At 43.2% G+C, this 20608-nt stretch overlaps 1 protein-coding gene across 1 annotated transcript in view; it reads left to right on the top strand.

Annotated features, from left to right (window-relative positions):
• Positions 1-20608, top strand: part of ANGPT1 (angiopoietin 1) — a 164230-nt gene that overhangs the window by 118763 nt on the left and 24859 nt on the right. Inside the window, exons 6-8 of the mRNA XM_082235731.1 lie at positions 3480-3607; positions 7477-7578; positions 17346-17515. Coding sequence (XP_082091857.1) covers positions 3480-3607; positions 7477-7578; positions 17346-17515 — 400 coding nt within the window. The remainder of the gene's footprint in view (positions 1-3479; positions 3608-7476; positions 7579-17345; positions 17516-20608) is intronic.

Genomic DNA, 20608 nt, shown 5'->3' with positions numbered 1-20608 from the left:
AAAATATATATATATTTATTTTTTCATAAACAGATAAGTATATATACAGATTTGTAAGAAAAAACAACTAATAAATATTTAAAATAATAGATGGGGGAGTAAGAGGACAATCAATGAATACCCTGCTGGAGAAACAATATTCTGTTGCCATAAATAAAAACTTTCCCCCAGAAATTCGGCAGGTAGAGAATGTGTGTGATTATAAAAACAAAACAAAACAAAAATACTCTCTACCTGTTGGATTCCTTCCTGCAAGTGCTTTTTGGTGGTGGTGACTTACAGGAAACAAAACATCTACCATAAAAATAGCAGGATTCTTCCTTGGATAGCGATCACAGCATGCTGGAAAGATAGAATATGGTGACATCTGTTGATCGGATCAGCTGCTGGAATTTGTATTTGGCCTAGGTTACAAAACAACCTCCCAACCTAGCAGTCTGAAAGCACACCAGTGCAAGTAGATAAATAGGTACTGCACCGGTGGGAAGGTAAATGGTGTTTTCGTGCGCTGCTCTGATTTCGCCAGAAACAGCTTAGTCTTACTGGCTACATGACCCGTAAAAAGTGTTTGTGGACAAACACCAGCTCCCTTGGCCAATAAAGGGAGATGAGCGCCACAAGCCCAGAGTCGTCCGCAACTGGACCTAACGGTCAGGGGTCCCTTTACCTTTACAAAACAATTATTTTAGCTAAAGTTCTTCTAGGTAAAGTTCAATATGCTGACTTTATTTTTTAAGGCCTGGGACCGGCATAACACAGGGAGCTTCTCATAGAAGCTTTCTTGCTCAGCAAGACTGGGGCTGTTCCGGGTTCTGCCTTTTTTCTTTATCAGAGCTTCAAGGCAACTGGCAAGCCTTTATAGCCTTAGCCGTTATTTAGTGGAATTTGCTTCCCAGAAGAAGATAAAATCTTTTTTATCTGAGCAATCTTTCAGCAACCCAGACTGATGATAACATTTGAATGAAGCCAACAGCACCCTATTTTATTGTTCCGATTTCTCATTCTATTTTCCCACTGTTTGACTTCTAAGCTGCCTTGATTTTTCTTTCAAGATAAACAGCCTAAAACAATAAACTCTGGGCCTCATCCATCGGGCTGTGCTAGGAACTCAAAAGAAAAGTGAGGTGAAGAAGGCAGCAAATGGATGTTTTCCTTGATAATAAAAGGGAGAGAGTATGTGCTAATCTGGCAATGTAACAGTAGCTCTGTTGCCTTTTCCCTCTCTAAGTGTAACAAAAGACGTTAAGATTCCTCCGTAAAACTTTTACTGCTGCTACTGTTAAACATTTATATAGTGCCAACAGATTGTGAGTCACGAATCATGCCGTTAATAGGTAATGCGAGTTTTATGTATCGTAGCATAACTTAAACATAGGGCTTCCACCTTCGTTCGTCAGCAGATATTGTGTGCTTCAGATAGGCATGTTGGCAGGATAGAGAACTTCCTCCATCAAACCTGTAGCTGTTTATTTCTATCTGTTAATTTACTGCATGGGTAGGCAAACTAAGGCCCAGGGGCCAGATCCGGCCCAGTCGCCTTCTAAATCCGGCCTGTAGACAGTCTGGGAATCAGCGTGTTTTTACATGAATAGAATGTGTGCTTTTATTTAAAATGCATCTCTGGGTTATTTGTGGGGCATAGGAATTCGTTCTTCTTCTTTTCAAAACATAGTCTGGCCCTCCACAAGGTCTGAGGGACAGTGGACCAGCCCCCAGTTGAAAAAGTTTGCTGACCCCTGATTTACTGTATCATTTGTGGAGAGGTCTATACCTTGCTGAAGGCCTTCTCAGTAACAGCAGCAGCAGCAGCAGCAGCAGCAGCAGCAACAACAACAGCAGCAGCAGCAGCAGCAGCAGCAATAATTTATTGCTTATACCCCACCCATCTGGCTAGGCCTCCCCAGCCACTCTGAGCAGCTCCCAACAGAATATTAAAAGCATGATGAAACATAAGACATTAAAAACTTCCCTAAACAGGGTTGCTTTCAGATGTCTTCTAAAAGTCAGGTAGCTGTTTATTTCCTTGACATCCAATGGGAGGGCATTCCACAAGGCGGGCGCCACTACCGAGAAGGCCCTCTGCCTGGTTCCCTGTAACCTCTCTTCTCACAGTGAGGGAACCACCAGAAGGCCCTAGGAGTAGCAGGGATATCGTCCTCACTTCCCCATGAGGTCCAGGTAGCATCAACACTCCCCATCTCTTTAGGCACCAGGTGAGGACTTGCCTCTTTCTGCAGGGCTTATCACTGGAGTCTCAAGTGGCTTTTGTGGCTATTGTCAGAGAACTGACATCGGAGCGAGAGGCAAAGGGGAGGCTCCCAGATGATGCTGGCGAAGGACCCAGCAGCAGAGGGAGAAACAGCTCAGTAGAGGGGGAAGCCAATCAGCGCAACACCAGGGATAAAGGGGGGCAGACGGGGGAATTGGAGAGAGGTCTCCAGGACTCTTCACTGGACATCAGTGAGGAGAGCCCAGGTCCTCCACTACACACGCCTTCCCTGCGCAGAAGACTCCCGCGCAGTGAGAGGAGGAGGAGACTGGGTGTCAAACAACTTTTATGCTGGAAGAGGTTCAAGAAACGCCCACTGACGGATTCTGCCAGTGACTGAGGCAGCCACGATGAGAAGGGGCTGTGCAGTCAGAAAGGTTTAACAAGGCAAATTAACCGAGAAAGGCACCAGTTTACGCACAAGTAACTCATACCTATTACAGCTATGAATGCTTCTGCCCAGTGTAGGCTAATTCACCAACTGCAGCTGTTCTTGGGCTGGATCTACACTGACCTCTTGAACATTATTTCCCCCTATTGGAACACTATTAGATATGTCGTCCTAAAATGTCACAGGGCATACTTGTTAATCAAAAACATTTTTTAACCTTTGGTTTTCCCCCCATCAAATGTAAGTAATACCTGGCCACGCTGGTTGCTGTGCTCTGCCATCTGGTCTCACATTTTAATTCTTCCTCTCTCCCCCCATGTCCTTTGCTATCTGCCCCTTGAATACCATGGGAGGGGGGGTCAGAGTTTGAATGCAGTAAAAAAACCAGACAAAACACTACCTAGGGACATATGATCAGTGTTGCACTGATATAACAGCATAAAACAATTAAAATTAAGTGATAAAAAGACAAGGTAATAACGTTTTATGAACATAAAAGTAGGATACCATGTGTCCATCTACATTATCAACAGCATTCCTTAACCCATCCTTAACGTTAAAAACCACGAGTGTGGATCTGCCCTTTGACCAGGATAACCTAGACTCAGTTGCTCAGGCTGTGGTATCACTCTGCTTGTCACTGAATTAAATGCCTCTAATTTTTGTATATTATATTGATCTATTTATGAAAGTATTTTTATGTCACCACATTGTAAAAATATTAGAGCAACCATTAACAAAAAATACACCATTAGAAATAACACTGCAATGCAGCTGTTACTGCTGATGTCAACACCATATTCGTTTTCTGTTTTTCAGTTGTACTAAAGAGTACAAAAAGAGAAGATGACAGGCCATTCAGAGACTGTGCTGATGCATACCAAGCTGGCTTCAACAAAAGTGGTGTCTACACTATTTATGTTAATAACATATCAGAACCTAAAAAGGTAAATAATTTTTGTGGGTTGATTTTTTTTTTAAAAAAAACTGTTTCATTAGATACTCTTCAGAGCTCAAGAGTTGGCCTTTTGCAATCTGGGTATCATATCTTTAAATTCTAATGTTGAGAGATATTATGCATCCCTGGCCCCTCTCCTCAATTTCTGCAGGAAGGGATTTTAAAGCAGGTGTCTGCTTAACAGGGATTTTGAAATTTTGCAGTAATAAGGTAAGTTGCAATATTGTGCCTCAAAAGAAGAAGAAGAAGAGGAGGAGGAAGAGGAGGAGTTTGGATTTGATATCCCACTTTATCACTACCCTAGGGAGTCTCAAAGTGGCTAACAATCTCCTTTCCCTTCCTCCCCACAACAAACACTCTGTGAGGTGAGTGGGGCTGAGAGACTTCAGAGAAGTGTGACTAGCTCAAGGTCACCCAGCAGCTGCACGTGGAGGAGCGGAGACGTGAACCTGGTTCACCAGATTACAAGTCTACCCCTCCTAACCCCTACACCACACTGGTCCTCTGATCCTCTAAATACAAAGACGTCTAAAGAAACTAGCAAGAAAAAGCAATGCTTGGAGCAGTGCTAGATAGTTTCAAACTGCTTGTCCCATCAGTGATCCATTTCATTGGTATCTCCAGTTACTAGAGGGAGAGAAGAAAGAGTCCTGGGTGGAGTCACCTATGTACCACAATGACTTCTTCCGACCAGTCCATCATTAGGGATGTAAGAAGGCATCCTTTTTCATCCTGCCATACATTAGTCACATGTGGCATTGTTTCCATTCAGCTACTGTTCACCTTCGGCCAAAGATAACGTCATTTGTGTTGTTGTACCCATCATAGTCACTGGATTTATTCTTTACCAGACATGGGACAGAAAAGGAAGATGACATTTCCCACTCCTGTTTCCATTTTTGATGGAATTCTTTCAGCTGACATATGACTGGCAGCATCTGAAATAAAGTTGAGAGCTATGGTATATTTTAATCCTAAAACAACAACAAAAGCACACGCTTCCATAGGGTTGTTGTAAATTTGATACATCTCTTATCAGTTTAGGGAGTTTCATTTCATTAGACTCCACTGCCTTGTGATGATTCAGGTTATATTCCATCCACTATCAAGCAAATAAAATAAAAAAGCAGAGCAATTCAAGTTCTTATTTCGTGCGTGTATTCAAGTTTCGACCTCAAAACATGTTAAAGGTGTTTAATAGCTGAGTGCCTTGACCTTGTCTGGGACATGAGCCAGTTGAGGACATTTGTTGGCTCAGATAGTGGTAAGCTAACATTTATAATCAGCCTGCCATTCCTGTTAATGTGGCAGGTGTTCCCTTCCATTGCTATGGAGTAGACCAGACCACACAGTGAATAATTTAGTGCTGCAAATCCCTCTGTCATTGTCTGATTCCTCATTTTTAATATGCTACATTACTCAGAACAGTAAAACTCCCTAACCTATTTAGGAATGGATTTTTTTTAAAAAAAATTAAAAAAAAATACACTTCAAGAAGTTTCCTGTATGTGTGGGTGTGCTTATATATCCCCCCCAGCCATGCCCTCCCCCCAGCTGCCATATGGAAACATAAGCCTACAGACTGGTGTATGAGGATTTAATGTGCAAAAAAAGTAGCCACTGTGTTTCTGGGAGCTTGATGCGAGTGTTAAATAAGATACATGAATTGCTTTAAAAAGGCGGTTATAAATCAAAGACCAGTGAAGCCGCATGGTGCAGATAAATGTTTGCACTCAAATGTCATTGTGGGAGGAAGCAGAGAGCCAAATTGTTTTTCTCCAAGCAAAAGCACTTATTTATATATTTTTTTCTTTTTTTGATCTTACCTCCTCAAATAAGGCTTCCATTTGGTGGCGGGGGTGGGGGACATTGTACAATCCCCTTCCTTTGACACAAAATGTGGGGTTCTTGGCTTCATAAAGCAGACTGGAAGTTCATTCAGTAGTGGGAACCGCATAACACCAGAATGGACAATACCCCTTGGAGTGAAAGGCATGGAATTGATTCAGCTAAGGATAAAATAGCATCCTTTGGACAATTATGAAGGAAACAGTTGAAAGGAATTGGGTAGTGACCCCCATGTGATCAGGCCATGTACAGCGTTATGTTACCAGCTAGTGTCATGAGGTCCGCTTCCTTCTATGTTCCTGCGTGAGAATGCTGAGACCTGCACTGAATTCATAACAACTTTTGTTAAAATCATGCTCTAAACACCAGCGGAGCATGTAGCTTTCCTAAGAGATCACATTGAGAGGAACTCTGAAATACTTTCAACCATTCTGGAGCACGTGCATCTGAGTATGAACATATTTAAGGAAATTGCTTCAAGTAAGAAGACTGAGCAAAACCTGAAAATCAGGGTTTTTCATTTTTTCCCCCTCCTGGGAAAGGGAAAGGGCTGAGAATATTTTGACTAACTTGTTTCCTAAATACATGACCGTGTAAGCTATACAGTCAGTGAAAGCTCCTTTTGGCATAGGAATGCATCATTCATATATATATATATATATATATATATATATATATATATATATATACACACATACACACACACACACACACACACACCGTATTTTTCGCCCCATAGGACGCACCGTGCTATAGGACGCACCTAGGTTTTTTTGGGGGGAAATAAAGAAAAAAAATTATTTTCCCCCCGCACGGGGCTGGCGCGGGGGAAGCCCGAGCTTCCCCTGACCCCAGCCCCCAGAACAGTCTGCTATCCGCAAGCCTAGGGAGCCTCGCCGGTCTCCCCAGGCTTGTGGACAGCTGTGCGAAGCCCGGGCACGCTAAAGAGTGCACCCGAGGCTTCGGAATGCAGAGCTGCACGGAGCCCGGGAGGGCAGGTAGCTCTGCGCGACCTTCCGGAGGCCAGCGCGGCTTCGAGCCGGGCTCCGGAGGGTTGCGCAGAGCTTCCTGAAGCCTGGAGAGTGAGAGCCTCTCACTCTCCAGGCTTCAGCGAAAGCCTGTATTCGCCCCATAGGACGCACCCACATTTCCCCTTCATTTCTGGAGGGGGGAAAGTGCGTCCTATAGGGCGAAAAATACGGTATATGGCCCAGCATCTCACATAAAAGATGTGCAGTATAAAGCGCACAGTGGTGTGGATCCTTCGTGCCATTTGCATGCACCTGCAGGAACATGGAAGCCACTGCCCAACCCTTCCCACACATGGCCAACAGTGGTTGTGTGGGTCTCTTCCACCTAACTGTTACACTCTCTCAGCTGAGGCTATAAAGAATTGTGCTATAGATCCCATCTATGTGGATGTTTCAACCGGACAGATATCAAAGCTGTGTTAGATAGCACCTGAGGGAAACAGCTCTGAAAGAGCTGCTGGTGTGTGGAAAGGGGGGCTTACTTACATACCAATGTGTGTGGGCAGAGGTATATTTCGCACAGTGCGAGTGGTGCAGCGCCTTCTCAGAGTGTGGTAAGTGCTTGCCTGTCTTCTGAGGGCTCTGACAGGGTCAGATGATAGTGTAACTCAAACTATTTTGAAGGTTTGTTTTCCCTCTCACAGGCTTAGCTTGTGGCTCCACTGCTGGTGGAGTTTGGATCTGATGTAACTTATGCCAGCTTGCTTTGTGGCAGCTTCTTGTGTATACGATTGCTCCCTGGGTCACTGAGATTAAGAAATCCACCCTCCATGTTCAGTAGCTCTCTACTCTCTACCCCCCCCCCCTTTTGGGTTTAGAATCTAGGCATTAAAAAACATGGGTTACTATCTAATTTGCTTTTCTGCAAAGCTTTCTAAAAATTCAGATTGGCCACTGCAGGAGGCAGGAAGCTGATCTGGATCTATCAAGGGCCCAGATCCGCACAGTGAACCTCACGAGTGTATCTTCTTATGCCTAGGTTTTTTGTAACATGGAGACTGCAGGAGGAGGCTGGACAGTCATACAACACCGAGAAGATGGGAGCCTAGATTTCCAAAAAAGCTGGAAAGAATACAAGATGGTAAGCTGGGGGGAGTTACTTACAGGAATTCTATGCCTAGAATCCATGGGGATATTGCTATAAAATCATTATTATTTTGAAGCGGACACTGTGTTAAGAACTTGTGCTGGGAATGTGGCCTTTAAACAGGAAAGCCAGAAGAACCATGTGACTCAAGTCTCATATAGCCATCTAAAGACCCCTTTCTTGATTTGATTTAACATGAATCATACTTCTTAGAGCTTCTCTGCTCAGAAACTCCCCATGCCTCGCAGATTTTGGGATGTATCTGTTGCCTTTGTCTATGCTTTCCATTCCTCACCCCAAGAGGATGTGTCACATTCAGCATGAATAATAAAAGTAACCTTGGGTGAGCTCCAAACTCCCTTGTGAACAAGGGGAAAGGACTTCTGCTCAAGAATGGGAGCTTCTCATGTACTGAGGGAGATTTGTCTCTGGAAGGAAACACAGGGAAATGACTAGTATTTTAAAGGAGAAAGCTGCTTTGGATCACAGTCACTGCTCTGAGGAAAACTACTATACTAGATATTTTGCCCTAGATCAGGGTTTCCCAAACTTGGGTCTCCAGCTGTTTCTGGACTACAACTCCCATCATCCCTAGCTAGCAGAACCAGTGGTCAGGGATGGTGGGAATTGTAGTCCAAAAACAGCTGGAGACCCAAGTTTGGGAAAACCTGCCCTAGATTATTCATTTACAAATTATGTATTAAATTTGTATTAAATTTGAGGTGGGGGAACAACAGATGTTAGGGCTGTGGAGAGACTCATTGCTGGGATGCCCTCAGATGGAGGTGCTGTTTGAACTTGTGTCACCACATAAGTGTTCTTGTCCAAGTGGGTAGTAACTGCAGCCCATTGAATGTTCCAGTCCAACCTGAAGGGAGCAGACCCATAAGCAGTTCACATTCATAGGAAGAGTATATGTTGAAGGCAAGAGTTCAGGGTCAAGGTAGAACCATGGACAGCTCCAAGAGCAGCTCAGGCTGTAGACAGACTGACAGGAGCAGGCTCAAATGTTGCTTCAGCACCAGGCACTCCTAGACTGAGACTAAAATGGGGCTGTTGCTCAGTCCAGCTGGCTTCCTCTGCCTCTGGTAGGTAAATGCACCTGGCCTGCTTTAGCAGCCATTGGCTCCACTATCACTGATGAGACTGAGGCTATGGTGTGGTTTCTCAGAATGAATCATCAGACTCTGAGGACATCTGCATTCCTTCTGCTAGCTGTGCAATAGTGGCATGAAGGGAAGTAGGTTTGTCTGGATTCAGTGCTGAAAGTGTTTTCCTCTTCCATTTAAGGATGGGCAGACCCGCCTAAGTCCGTTCTATGTCAGTTTCACTGGTGTTCTCAGTTATAGATCTGATACGTCCTATTTTTTTTTTCAGGCTTTCCAAAATTAACAGAAACAAAGTTCACATGTAAATTGTATGAACTTTGAATTCATTTACCCATACAATATGCATTTTCAATACATTCTTTTTCATCCTAACATACACATTGTGTGTGCTTACTAATGTTTTTAAAATGTGCACCTTTTGAGACCACTATTGCAGAGCAAAATCCAAAGAAGTGGATAATCCAACTAATAGTTGTGTTCTACTGTGCAAGAAAACTCAGAAATGCTGAACTGAGTTGGTCTTCTTCTTCTTTTTTAAGGACACAATGAATTTCTACACCACCCTTATTTGTATTCAGTCACCTCCTCTGAACTCCTGTTCCGAAGTCAGTAGATGGTGGCAGCTAACACTGTTTTGGGCTTTTCTGTTCTGCATTTACCGTACTCCCAGAGATAAAGGGACGGCTATTTAAATAGTTGGGTTTTTGTTCCATTACGAAAGTATTTGTATATTGCCATTTGTATACTATAACATTAGGGTGGTGTACAAAAATAATTCACAATATATCAGTACAAAACAGTACAAAACAATCATTAAAATGACTGACCTGGGGGGTGGTTTAAACAACTGCATAGGCTGTCAGCATTATTTTAAAAAGAGAGAGAGAGATGCCTGAAAGTCAAAACTGATGATGCTTGCTAAACCTCTGCTGGAAGATTGTTCCACAGCGTGGGGCTACTGTCACTAAATGCCCAAATGTAATTGAAGCCTGTTGGGTTTCTGGAACACAAGGAACAACTTGACAGCACTTCTCCATATGATCTTGTGACAAATGAAATTAGCTGTCCTTGTGTCCTCCAGAGGGTGCCAGGGTATAGAGAAGTTTCAAGACTTTCTGAAGGATGCCAGGGTACACCACAAGGCTAAAACTAGAAAACATGTCAAGCAACTTATTAAATTAGGAAGAAATTGTTCCTGATTAAATATTTTCCTCTTTTTTTTTCAAATGAGGTGTTGACGACATTTTTAAAAGCTTTGTGTTTTCAGAGTTAGTCATGCCTGCTTCACTGTTTCCATTTTGCTCTCACTACTAATGATTTTTTTTTTAGTGGGAAAACCACTTTTACATGCATTTGTCAAACAAAAAACATTTGGCTTAGTTTGAAGGGTATGTTTTTGATCAAAATAAATATTCTGCATTTTTAAACTACTCATGCTATTGATTTTACGGTTCTTTGTTAATTTAAATACAGCTACTTTAGATTATTTCAGTTCCTTGTTTCTGGTATGTGGCATACTTAACCAGAATAAGGATGTGCATTATATTCAGATGAGTTCCGAATCATAGCAGGGTTACTTTGGTGGGATTGAGGATTTCTAGAGGTGAAGGCAGATCTCTGTGAGGTGGTATGAGTTGATCAGGGATCCCTGAAACACTTTGTGGTGCCTCAGCAATCTAGACATTAAAGGGGGGAAATGCTGCAAACAGGCATCTTCTGAAAGCAAAATTAAATGCCTATAAGCCTACAATATACAAGAAAGGCCAGGGTGGAATATGAGAAATTGGAGAGTAGTGGCTCAGTTATCAAGAGGCCAGGTATGTACCACTGCTTGACCAAACTGTCTGCAGCTGGGTGAAAGGAGAAGGTTGAGTGGTATGGATGGACAAGATCAGAAGAAACTTGCTGTGCCAAAAATCATGTAACCAGAAGCTGAGACACTTCCGCCCCACGCAGTTCAGCAAACCTATTAGATAAAACCACAAGCCACCACATACATTCTTGTTTAATTAATTTATAGTCATTTCTCAGCTACTGAACAAAAAGCTGATTACACTTTCTTTGCCTGAGCTTGTGGTAAAAAGAATCCGCTATCCTCCCTTTGTGAATGTTACTGGATAACATCTGTTTGAGGAATTGTGTTGACGTGCGGCTATATATCTGCTTGGTTCGGCTGAGTACAGCATTTCTAGGGATGCTGTAATAAATGCTACCCATGTATTATTCAAATAATACCCATATGGCAGCCTTCCCTAGTCAGAAAGGACAAGGAGAGTTCAGCTCTAGCAAAAAGAGTTGTTTCATAACACATAGCGCTTGGCTGCATTGTATATAAATTCTGTTGGGGAAATTATAGCTGCCTTCAGAAGATTTGCTCATGCAATGCAGAAGGGTATACCACTTAGCCTTGACCCAGACATTACATATTCCTGCTTCACCATACCACACAAACATCTAAAGTGCAGAACCCTGAAATATCAGGTTCCCAGATGTGTGGATGCAAAGGAAAAATGGAAGTTGGGTGAAGCAAAAATCTACTAACACTCACCATCCAAACAGGAGCGGGAAAACTGCAAAGGAAGGCCTCCCTCCCCTATTCCAGGCAGCCTATCCAGGAGGCTACTATGACTGATGGCGTCAAAAGCCTTCAAGGGAATCAGCAGTGTTGAACTCTCTCACCCCTCTCTCGGCAAAAGTAATCTCACAGGGTGACTAAGGCAGTTTCAGTTCCAAAATCAGGCCTAAAGCCCCACTGAAATGGATCTGGAAAATCCCATTTCATTCCAGAGAACCTGGAGCTAGTTAATGACCATTCACTGAAACACAAAATAGGAGGTCAAAGCATGAAGGATTCCCAATCAGCCTCCTACCTAAGTACTAGCCCAGGCATAGAAGGAGGAGGAGGAGGAGGAGGAGGAGGAGGAGGAGGAGGAGGAGGAGAAGAAGAAGAAGAAGAAGAAGAAGAAGAAGAAGAAGAAGAAGAAGAGTAGTAGTTTGGATTTGATATCCCGCCTTTCACTCCCCTTCAGGAGTCTCAAAGCGGCTAACATTCTCCTTTCCCTTCCTCCCCCACAACAAACACTCTGTGAGGTGAGCGGGGCTGAGAGACTTCACAGAAGTGTGACTGGCCCAAGGTCACCCAGCAGCTGCATGTGGAGGAGCGGAGACACGAACCCGGTTTCCCAGATTACATGACTACCGCTCTTAACCACTACACCACACTGGCTCTCCCATCATCCCTGACCACTGGTCCTCTTAGCTAGGGATCATGGGAGTTGTAGGCCAAAAACATCTGGAGGGCCAAGTTTACCTATGCCTCTACTAGCCAGGCTCAACCCTACTTAATTTCTAAGATAAAATGCGATTGGGTTACTTCAAATGGGATTGTGGCAAGAGGAAACCCCTGCTCTGGTTCTCAAACAGGTCTCTGCTCTCCTCATGCCTCATCTTCCCGGGTGAGAGTAGAGAAAAACCATGGCTGCTTTGTGGTTGTCTGAGATTTGGCTCAGGTGGGTTAACTAGAAGACAGCCAGTGGGTCTTCTGCAGGCACATGGAGGAAGCATGAGGATGCACACCATTCATAGCCAAACTATGGAATTTATTACTAGAAGATATAGTGATGGCTGTGAAGGAAACGGGCTGCTTAAAAAGAAACAGAAATATTGTATATAGTTTGGTTGGGGAATCAAGGAGTTAATTTGCTATCTCTCTCAGGTAAGCCTCTCAGGAGGTTTTAGGAAATAATGAGGTAAGGTGTGGATTCTGGGTGGGCCAGTCTACAAACGGGATTCAGACAAAAGTGCACTTCTTTGATGTTTGTGTCTGTTTGTAGTTTGGGATATGCAAAGGTATATTTAGCCAGCTACTTGCAATGATTGTCAGACTGGCACGGATCTCTAGAACAATAAATCATGTAGGTGTTGGAAGATGACAAGCCAGAGGGAGCTGCAAACTGCCAATAAGGTTTCTAGGACTTTTATCTTTAAGGCCTTAACTCTCAGCTGTTGGGATGAGTTCAACCTGCTTTTGTTTTCTGTACTTTGCTCCTCTTGTGGGATTGATTGTGTCTATTATAAAACTAATGAATCTTAAGCATCAGGGCCCCTGATCCCAGAGGGGGCCCAGAAGTGACCTTAGCCAACATTGCTTTAAAAAATAATAATGGGTCTAGTAGACGTGATATGAGTCACACAACTCAAATTGATCAATTTTCTGTTACTCAAAGTTTGAGAGTCAGTAGCACAGGTGTTGTAAAGGTTTGGTAATCTGTCACGGAACAACCCCATTGTAGAAGATAACAGTGGTTACACAGACCTCTTTGCTGGTTACAAAGGGGCCCCCATGACCATTCAAGATTCAGACCCCCAAAATGTAGGTCCACCACTGATTGTGTGCATGTAACTATTCATATGTGAAAACATTTTATCCTAAGAACAACCTTTCTATTTATCCTTTTCATTAGCTTTTAATCTTGGTTCATGAAACTTTGTGGTCTCTGTTATTTTAACCACCCACCCTTAACAACCAAACCCCACAGTAGAGGTGTTCTTGGGGGAGTTTGTAGCTTTTTGGTGCAGGCAGCCTGGTGAAACGAAAACTTTGATGTTGTGGTAGCGAAACATTAATCATAAGGGACGGCAAACAGAGAGGAACACTCTGGTTGGCCTGATCTCCCTTCCTCTGTTTAACCAAAGTGTGGATGGGGGTATTATGACAGATGTCCACAACCTGAATGACTTTAAAAGGGCACTGGACAAATTCACGGGGTTATCAATGGTTGCTAGCTTTGATTGCTATTCTTACAATTTTGACTTTGTTGTTGATTCCCCCCTCGCAAAACGTTATACATACAGTGGTACAGTGGTACCTCGGGTTACAGACGCTTCAGGTTACAGACGCTTCAGGTTACAGATTCCGCTAACCCAGAAATAGTCCTTGGGTTAAGATCTTTGCTTCAGGATGAGAACAGAAATCGTGCTCCGGTGGCGCGGCAGCAGCAGGAGGCCCCATTAGCTAAGTGGTGCTTCAGGTTAAGAACAGTTTCAGGTTAAGAATGGACCTCCGGAACAAATTAATTACTTAACCCGAGGTACCACTGTATTGTTTATGGTGTGTGTGTGGTTTTTTGTTACAGCCTTGTGAGAAATATCTAAAAAGTGGAGTATGCATCAAAAAAAGAAATCGTGCACAGTAATAAAATTATTGCCAGAAATGTTCAAAAGACTGTTGCGTATTCCCATGTAAAGCTTGAGAATCTCCCTGATTATTCTTTATAGTCCCTGGAAAGGCATGATTGCTGAGATTGGGGGGAGGGGGGCTTACCTGACATATTAACTGCTTTCTTCAGTGCGCTATCTGACAAGAGATGAACCCATAGGCTATACTGTCTGTGTCTGGTTTCAATTTGGAGGGATTGCCTACAAAAAGCGCCAAAGCTTCCTATGAACATTTTCAGACAAAATAAACAATGCAAGAGAGAAAATGGTTTAATGACGCTGAAGGAACACGATTCAAATAGGATACCCTTATGAAATTTGCCAAAAGTAATAAATCCCTTTTGCACCATCCATGGGATTTTCCCCTGCCCCCTTGTTAACATTGAGTCTGCAAATTCTGAGTGGCTCTATTAAGAGTCATGCAAGAGCCTTGCAGTTGCTTTCAAAACTCACACAGACTCCCTAACCCTTTTTGTTATTTCAGCTCCGCTAATTGCAGCACAATTAACGGGTAATGTAGATTGGCCTTTGGTGGTTCTTGCTAAGTAGCTGAAACATTATAAAATGTCATTTGTCTCCAGTTCCCTTTGTTATATAGCCCTCTGATCAGAACGTCATTGAAGTAACATTTTAACAATTGACTGTTGTTATTGGACACACCTGGTTTACTGTAGCCATATCAGTTCGCACCAAAACAAATGGTGGTCTTTATACTGCGGGCTCATCACATTTGCCCTGTGATGTCCAGGCACAGGTCTGAGAGGTTTTAGGTTTTTCCTTCTACTTCCCCCAGGAAAACCTGCTGTTTTCTGCTGAATTGGAACAAACGTCAGTCAGGTTTTCTGTGGATTGACATTTGTTCCAATTCAGCAGTAAACTGTGGGTTTTCCCAGGCAACAATGAAAACAGGATAAAAGAAAAACCGCCCAGACTTGTGCCTGGAAATCACGGGGGGGGGGGATGGAAGAAACCATGGGACAAAGGAAAGTAGGCTTCTTATGCCTAGCACGCTGGGCAGAGCCAAGGAAAACATCCTCCCCTCTGCAATAAGGAGACCCGAGTGATGCATTATGTCCTTAGACCCATCAGGGCGCAAAGCCCTCTAAAGTGACGTCCAACAGAGCTGTCCAGGTTCATGTCTTTTCTTCTAGTGCATTCAGCACCAATGTTTGCTGCTTTGCTACTTCAGCTACACAACCAGGCAGACAATGCCAATGGCTCTATGGGAAACTCCAGGTGTCCTAAGGGATAAAGGCATCCCACTTAAATGACAGTCTGCCATTTTAAAACATGCCACAAGGGCAATTAGCTGTGTCCCAAATCAATGTTGCCTTTGCTTGCCAGGTTGTTTATTTTATTTCACGGTCAGCAGGAGCTTAAATATTGCCAGTTTGATTGAGCATGCATGCACATGTGTGTGAGCGTAGAGGGCTGCTGGATGTCCCAACCAGGCCAAAATCATGAATAAAAACAACATTATGTTGTAATTTATCAAGTGGGCATAAATATGTGGTTTAATTATAACAGGCATTTCTAGATATGGTAATCCTTTGGGCCTGCCATTATGTTTTGGTAGTAGTGGTGCTGTTTTTATTTTATGACACTTTTCTACATAGATGTTCCTAATGTGGCTCACAACAAAAGTGTAGAACCTATCGGTTTGGAAAACACATGCTGTCTTCTTACTGTTTTTCAAAAGGTATTTCCTTTTCAATATCATCTATTAGTAGACAGCTATTTTAGCAGCTGGGACACAGGTGGTGCTGTGGGTTAAACCACAGAGCCTAGGGCTTGCAGATCAGAAGGTCGGCGGTTCAAATCCCTGCGACAGGGTGAGCTCCCATTGCTTGGTCCCTGCTCCTGCTAACCTAGCAGTTCAAAAGCACGCAGTAAAGGTAAAGGTACTCCTGCCCGTACGGGCCAGTCGTGACCGACTCTAGGGTTGTGCGCTCATCTCACTTAAGAGGCCTGGAGCCGGCGCCGTCCGAAGACACTTCTGGGTCACGTGGCCAGTGTGACAAAGCTGCTCTGGCGAGCCAGCACCAGTGCCGCACACGGAAACGCCGTTTACCTTCCCGCTATAAAGCGGTACCTATTTACCTACTTGCACTTAGGGGTGCTTTTGAACTGCTAGGTGGGCAGGAGCTGGGACCGAACGACGGGAGCTCACCCCGCCACGGGGATTTGAACTGCCGACCTTGCGATCAGCAAGTCCTAGGCACTGAGGTTTTACCCACAGCGCCACCCGTGTCCCACGCAGTGCAAGTAGTTAAATAGGTACCACTCCAGTGGGAAGGTAAACAGCGTTTCCATGCGCTGCTCTGGTTCACCAGAAAGTGGCTTAGTCATGCTGGCCACATTACCCAGGAGCTGTACGCCAGCTCCCTCAACCAGTAAAATGAGATGAGCGCCACAACCCCAGAGTCATCTGCGACTGGACCTAACAGTCAGGGGTCCCTTTACCTTTATATTAGCAGCTAATGCTGTCCATCTCGCCCATTCTCTCCTGGGAATTTTGTACCATCCTTTTTTGCATTTTCTAGACAACATGAGTTGCATTCAAACTAGTATTATTATTCCTTTAATTTTATAATAAATTCATTTTAAAATCCTATAACAATTAATAGCATTAAAGCCATAAAACCAACTCTTTAATAAAATTTCACATGCAAAGGAAGGTATACCGTGCGCTCGTTCCATGAGTACAAGAATTTATGCCTGTGCAATGGGATTTCCACTCCTCCTGCCGCTGCAGATGCCCTGTATCCTTCTCATATTTGATGCAGAGGGTTGGGGAGAATTCCAGAGCAAATTTAGGGGGTACAGGAGAAGGAGAGAGTGGAAGTTCCATTGCACAAGCAGAAATCTTTGTGCTAACAGAACGGGTTGCCTAGCACTACATTGGATACAACCCAGAAATATAATTAATAATTACTAAAGTAGTATAGCAAAGTAATTAATAAAGTAGAGTATAAATGTTCTCTGCAGCAGAAGCAAACGCAAGGTCTATCAAAATCAATTGGAAAATTAGGGTATCATGGCTACCTTATGACTAACTTTGTCTGGATCCAACCTGATATATTTTAATTCTTTTGCAAAGAGTACATCTGATCTGACCTAAAGCTTGCCATGTTTTAATAAATGAGGAGTTGGGAAAAATAAGTAGTAACTCTATGCCTCAAACATGAGGAAACTTTCATAGCAATCTCATGTCATCATAGTCAACAAACAGCGGCAAAAATAATAGTTGTCAACGAAAATACGAGCTCGTATTTCCAAATTGCATCTGACAACTTCAATAATATTGTGGGTATTAGTCAAGTTTTATCACAACTATGAAAGTTGGTTTCCCTTCAAGTGACAGTTGCTATAGTTTAAGTATTAAAGAAATGTAAGCAAAGACCAATAAATTGAATATTATTTCTTTTTTTCTAGGGCTTTGGTAGTCCTTCTGGTGAATATTGGCTGGGGAATGAGTTTATCTTTGCAATAACCACTAGTCAAAGACACTATTCTCTAAGAATTGAACTAATGGATTGGGAAGGAAGCCGAGCATATTCACAATACGATAGATTTTACATAGGAAATGAAAAGCAGAATTACAGGTGAGTCCAGATGTTTTTGTCACTGTGTGCATGCAATGAATTAGAAACTCACTAACCGAACATATACAATTGGAAGGTTTTAGTAGATGGAATATGAGAAAATATATGAAGCTCGTTTACATGAATCAGACTATTCTGTATTGTCTACACTGACTGCCTAGGTACAAACTTATACTTGTTGACATATAAGATATCCATCTACTATGGACATGTAAATATAAAGTGGTCATGTTTGACAAGGCACCCCCATTCTGCTGGTATAACGTTCTAGAGATATTTCCCACAACTACCTACGTTTACTTCAAAGTATGTCTCATTATGTTCAGTGGTGTTTACCCCCAGGTAGGTTTGCAGATCGTGTTCTTGCTAATAAAGAGTTAACTCAAACTTGCAAAGTGTGATTTACTGCTGGCTTGCTCCTGACAGTAGGTGTGCAAACGGTTGTACCCTAAAAGAACTTAAGTGCTGGAATCAGCACTCTGAATTATAATGACTTTTCTTTTCTTTTCTTTTCTTTTCTTTTCTTTTCTTTTCTTTCATTCACTGGATATATTGTTGCACCTAAATCATGTCACTGAGTCAATTCCTTGGCTCAAAATATGAATCTTGGGACTCATAATGCTCACCTCTTTTTTATTTTTATTTTTTTAAGTTCAGAGTCTTTCTCTGGCTTGGATTGTAATCTGAACCAGAGAAGAACTCCTCCACACCACAAATCTTTCCACCATTCACCTATCTGGCAGCTGATTTTCTGGCACTTGCAGGGAGGCAATGAAAGAAGGAGGTGTCTCTGCCCCCCCACTCCCCCTGGTGTATAGATCATTATTATGGCAGTGACGCAGATGCTAACAGACTGAGAAAGGTAATTTACCCAGGGACCTGCATTTCTGGGAGCTTCCTGTACCTGGTTGCTGCCATGACATTGTTCCTAGTGCCAGGGGAAAGGGGTGAAGGGTGTGTCAGAGATACAACTGTCCTTCCCTCTAGCGTTGGGGGGGGGAGAATAGAGTTGAGAGCTGATATTACCTTATTGCACATCCAGTTCCATCATCTGCAGTGCAGCAAGGTTCAATTTGGTTTATAATCGGGTTTAGAAATCACCAAACTATCGAATTTTGACTTACCGTAATTTTATGCATATTTTGAAAATACTGGGGGGAAATAATAGCGGTAGAGGTTTTTTTTTAAGCCATACAAGAAAATTCTGCTTACATCAGTTAAAACCCCAAAGATTAACATTTCCCAAGGTAGAAATAAGAGACTAGCTAGTGATCTAATAGCTGATGTTAAGCTGCACAGTTCTTTCTCTAGCCAAGTTCAGTTTCTTATCTGTTGGAGCCAAAATCCAACAGTGATAGGGGAATCTCATGGACTTGATATACTGGTGCTTGTCTCCTTATTGCCCAGCTTGTCTAGTACAATTTCAAAGTCTGTAAACTCACAAAATCTTATGGATAACTTTCTATTAACGCAAATAAAGGCAAAAGCGCCCTGTCTCTCAGCACCTGAATATAGCCTTATCTAGCCAAAGTCAGGCTACTTTCATTTTTCTAATGTTTCTTTATATGATAATTTCCATGTTTTTTGTGATCTTTCACACTCTGTAAAAGCCACTTCTGGAAAAGTAGCATCATCTAGTTTAGCAATTCTCTCCATGTTATTTGCGGCCAGAAAAAAATCCATTTGTTATCCTGTTAATCTGGAAAATCACAGGAGTTTTCAGTTGTAATTCCACATGATGAAATATGGGCCAGTGTTCCAGCATACTGTTCTTCCCTCCACATCAACCCAAAAGCCACAGTACCATAAGGCAACAGGTAATGCAGTGTGAAAGGATCATTAAAATCCAGAATAGAAGTGCTAGCTTTGTAATCAGGAAAAGTAGAACAATGTCTGAATGCACCCTTAGTCTCAGATTTTAGTCTCACTTCCTGGCAGTGCTTCCCCACCCTGGCATAACAACAACAACAACAACAACAACAACAACAACAACAACAACAATAATTTATTTTTATTTATACCCTGCCCATCTGGCTGGGTTTCCCCAGCCACTCTCGGCGGCTTCCAACAGAATATTAAAATACAATAATATATTAAACATTAAAAGCTTCCCTAAACAGGGCTGCCTTCAGATGTCTTCTAAAAGTCTGGTAGTTGTTTTTCTCTTTGACATCTGGTGGGAGGGCATTCCACAGTGTGGGTGCCACTACCGAGAAGGCCCTCTGCCTGGTTCCCTGTAACTTGGCTTCTCACAGCAAGGGAACCGCCAGAAAGCCCTCGGCACTGGACCTCAGTTTCCGGGCAGAAAGATAGGGGTGGAGACGCTCCTTAAGGTATACTGGACCGGGGCCGTTTAGGGCTTTAAAGGTCAGCACCAGTTTGTGGGCTGGTGCTCCCCTGTCCTGCTTACTGCCTTTACTTACTTCTGAGAATCCCCAAACAAACATTTCAAGTCAAAATGCAAGCTGGCCAGCATGTGTGAGTCTACTCTTTAGATCTATGATTCCACCTATCTCCTAGCCACGAGGGTGGGGGCAGTTCATCTTTCTGTTTCTTCCATCTGTCTCCTGTGTAGCGACAGTGGGCTTTAAGGTTTCCAGCCAGGCTTCTACCATTGCACATGTGTGCATTTGCACGAGGGCCCTTCCGAGCTGCCCTAGCCATCTGCCTGAATCTAAGAGAACCAGGGAGGTGGGGGCACATTTATTTGACCTAGACCAGAACCAGGGGGGACTCCCAAACCAGCTAGGGAGGCAACTTGTTGTAGTTTTTAGCACCTCTGTAGGCAGTGAACGCAGCTGTTGTCAAACCAGTAAGGAAAGGTAAAAGGTAAAGCACCCCTGGATGGTTAAATCCAGTCAAAGGTGACTATGGGGTTGCGGCACTCATCTTGCTTTCAGACAGCTTCCCAGGTCATGTGGCTAGCATGACTAAACCGCTTCTGGCACAACAGACTGCTGTAATGGAAGCCAGAGTGCACAGAAACACCATTTGCCTTCCTGTCACAGTGGTACCTATGTATCTATCAGTGGCGTAGCGTGGGGGGTGCAGGAGGGCCCGGCTGCACCGGGCGCAACATCTGGGGGTTAGGGT

Source organism: Podarcis vaucheri, assembly GCF_965113315.1.
Source record: "Podarcis vaucheri genome assembly, chromosome: 8".
NCBI lineage: Eukaryota > Metazoa > Chordata > Lepidosauria > Squamata > Lacertidae > Podarcis > Podarcis vaucheri.
Note: the sequence above shows the minus strand (reverse complement) of the source record. Positions and strands in the feature narration are given on the sequence as shown.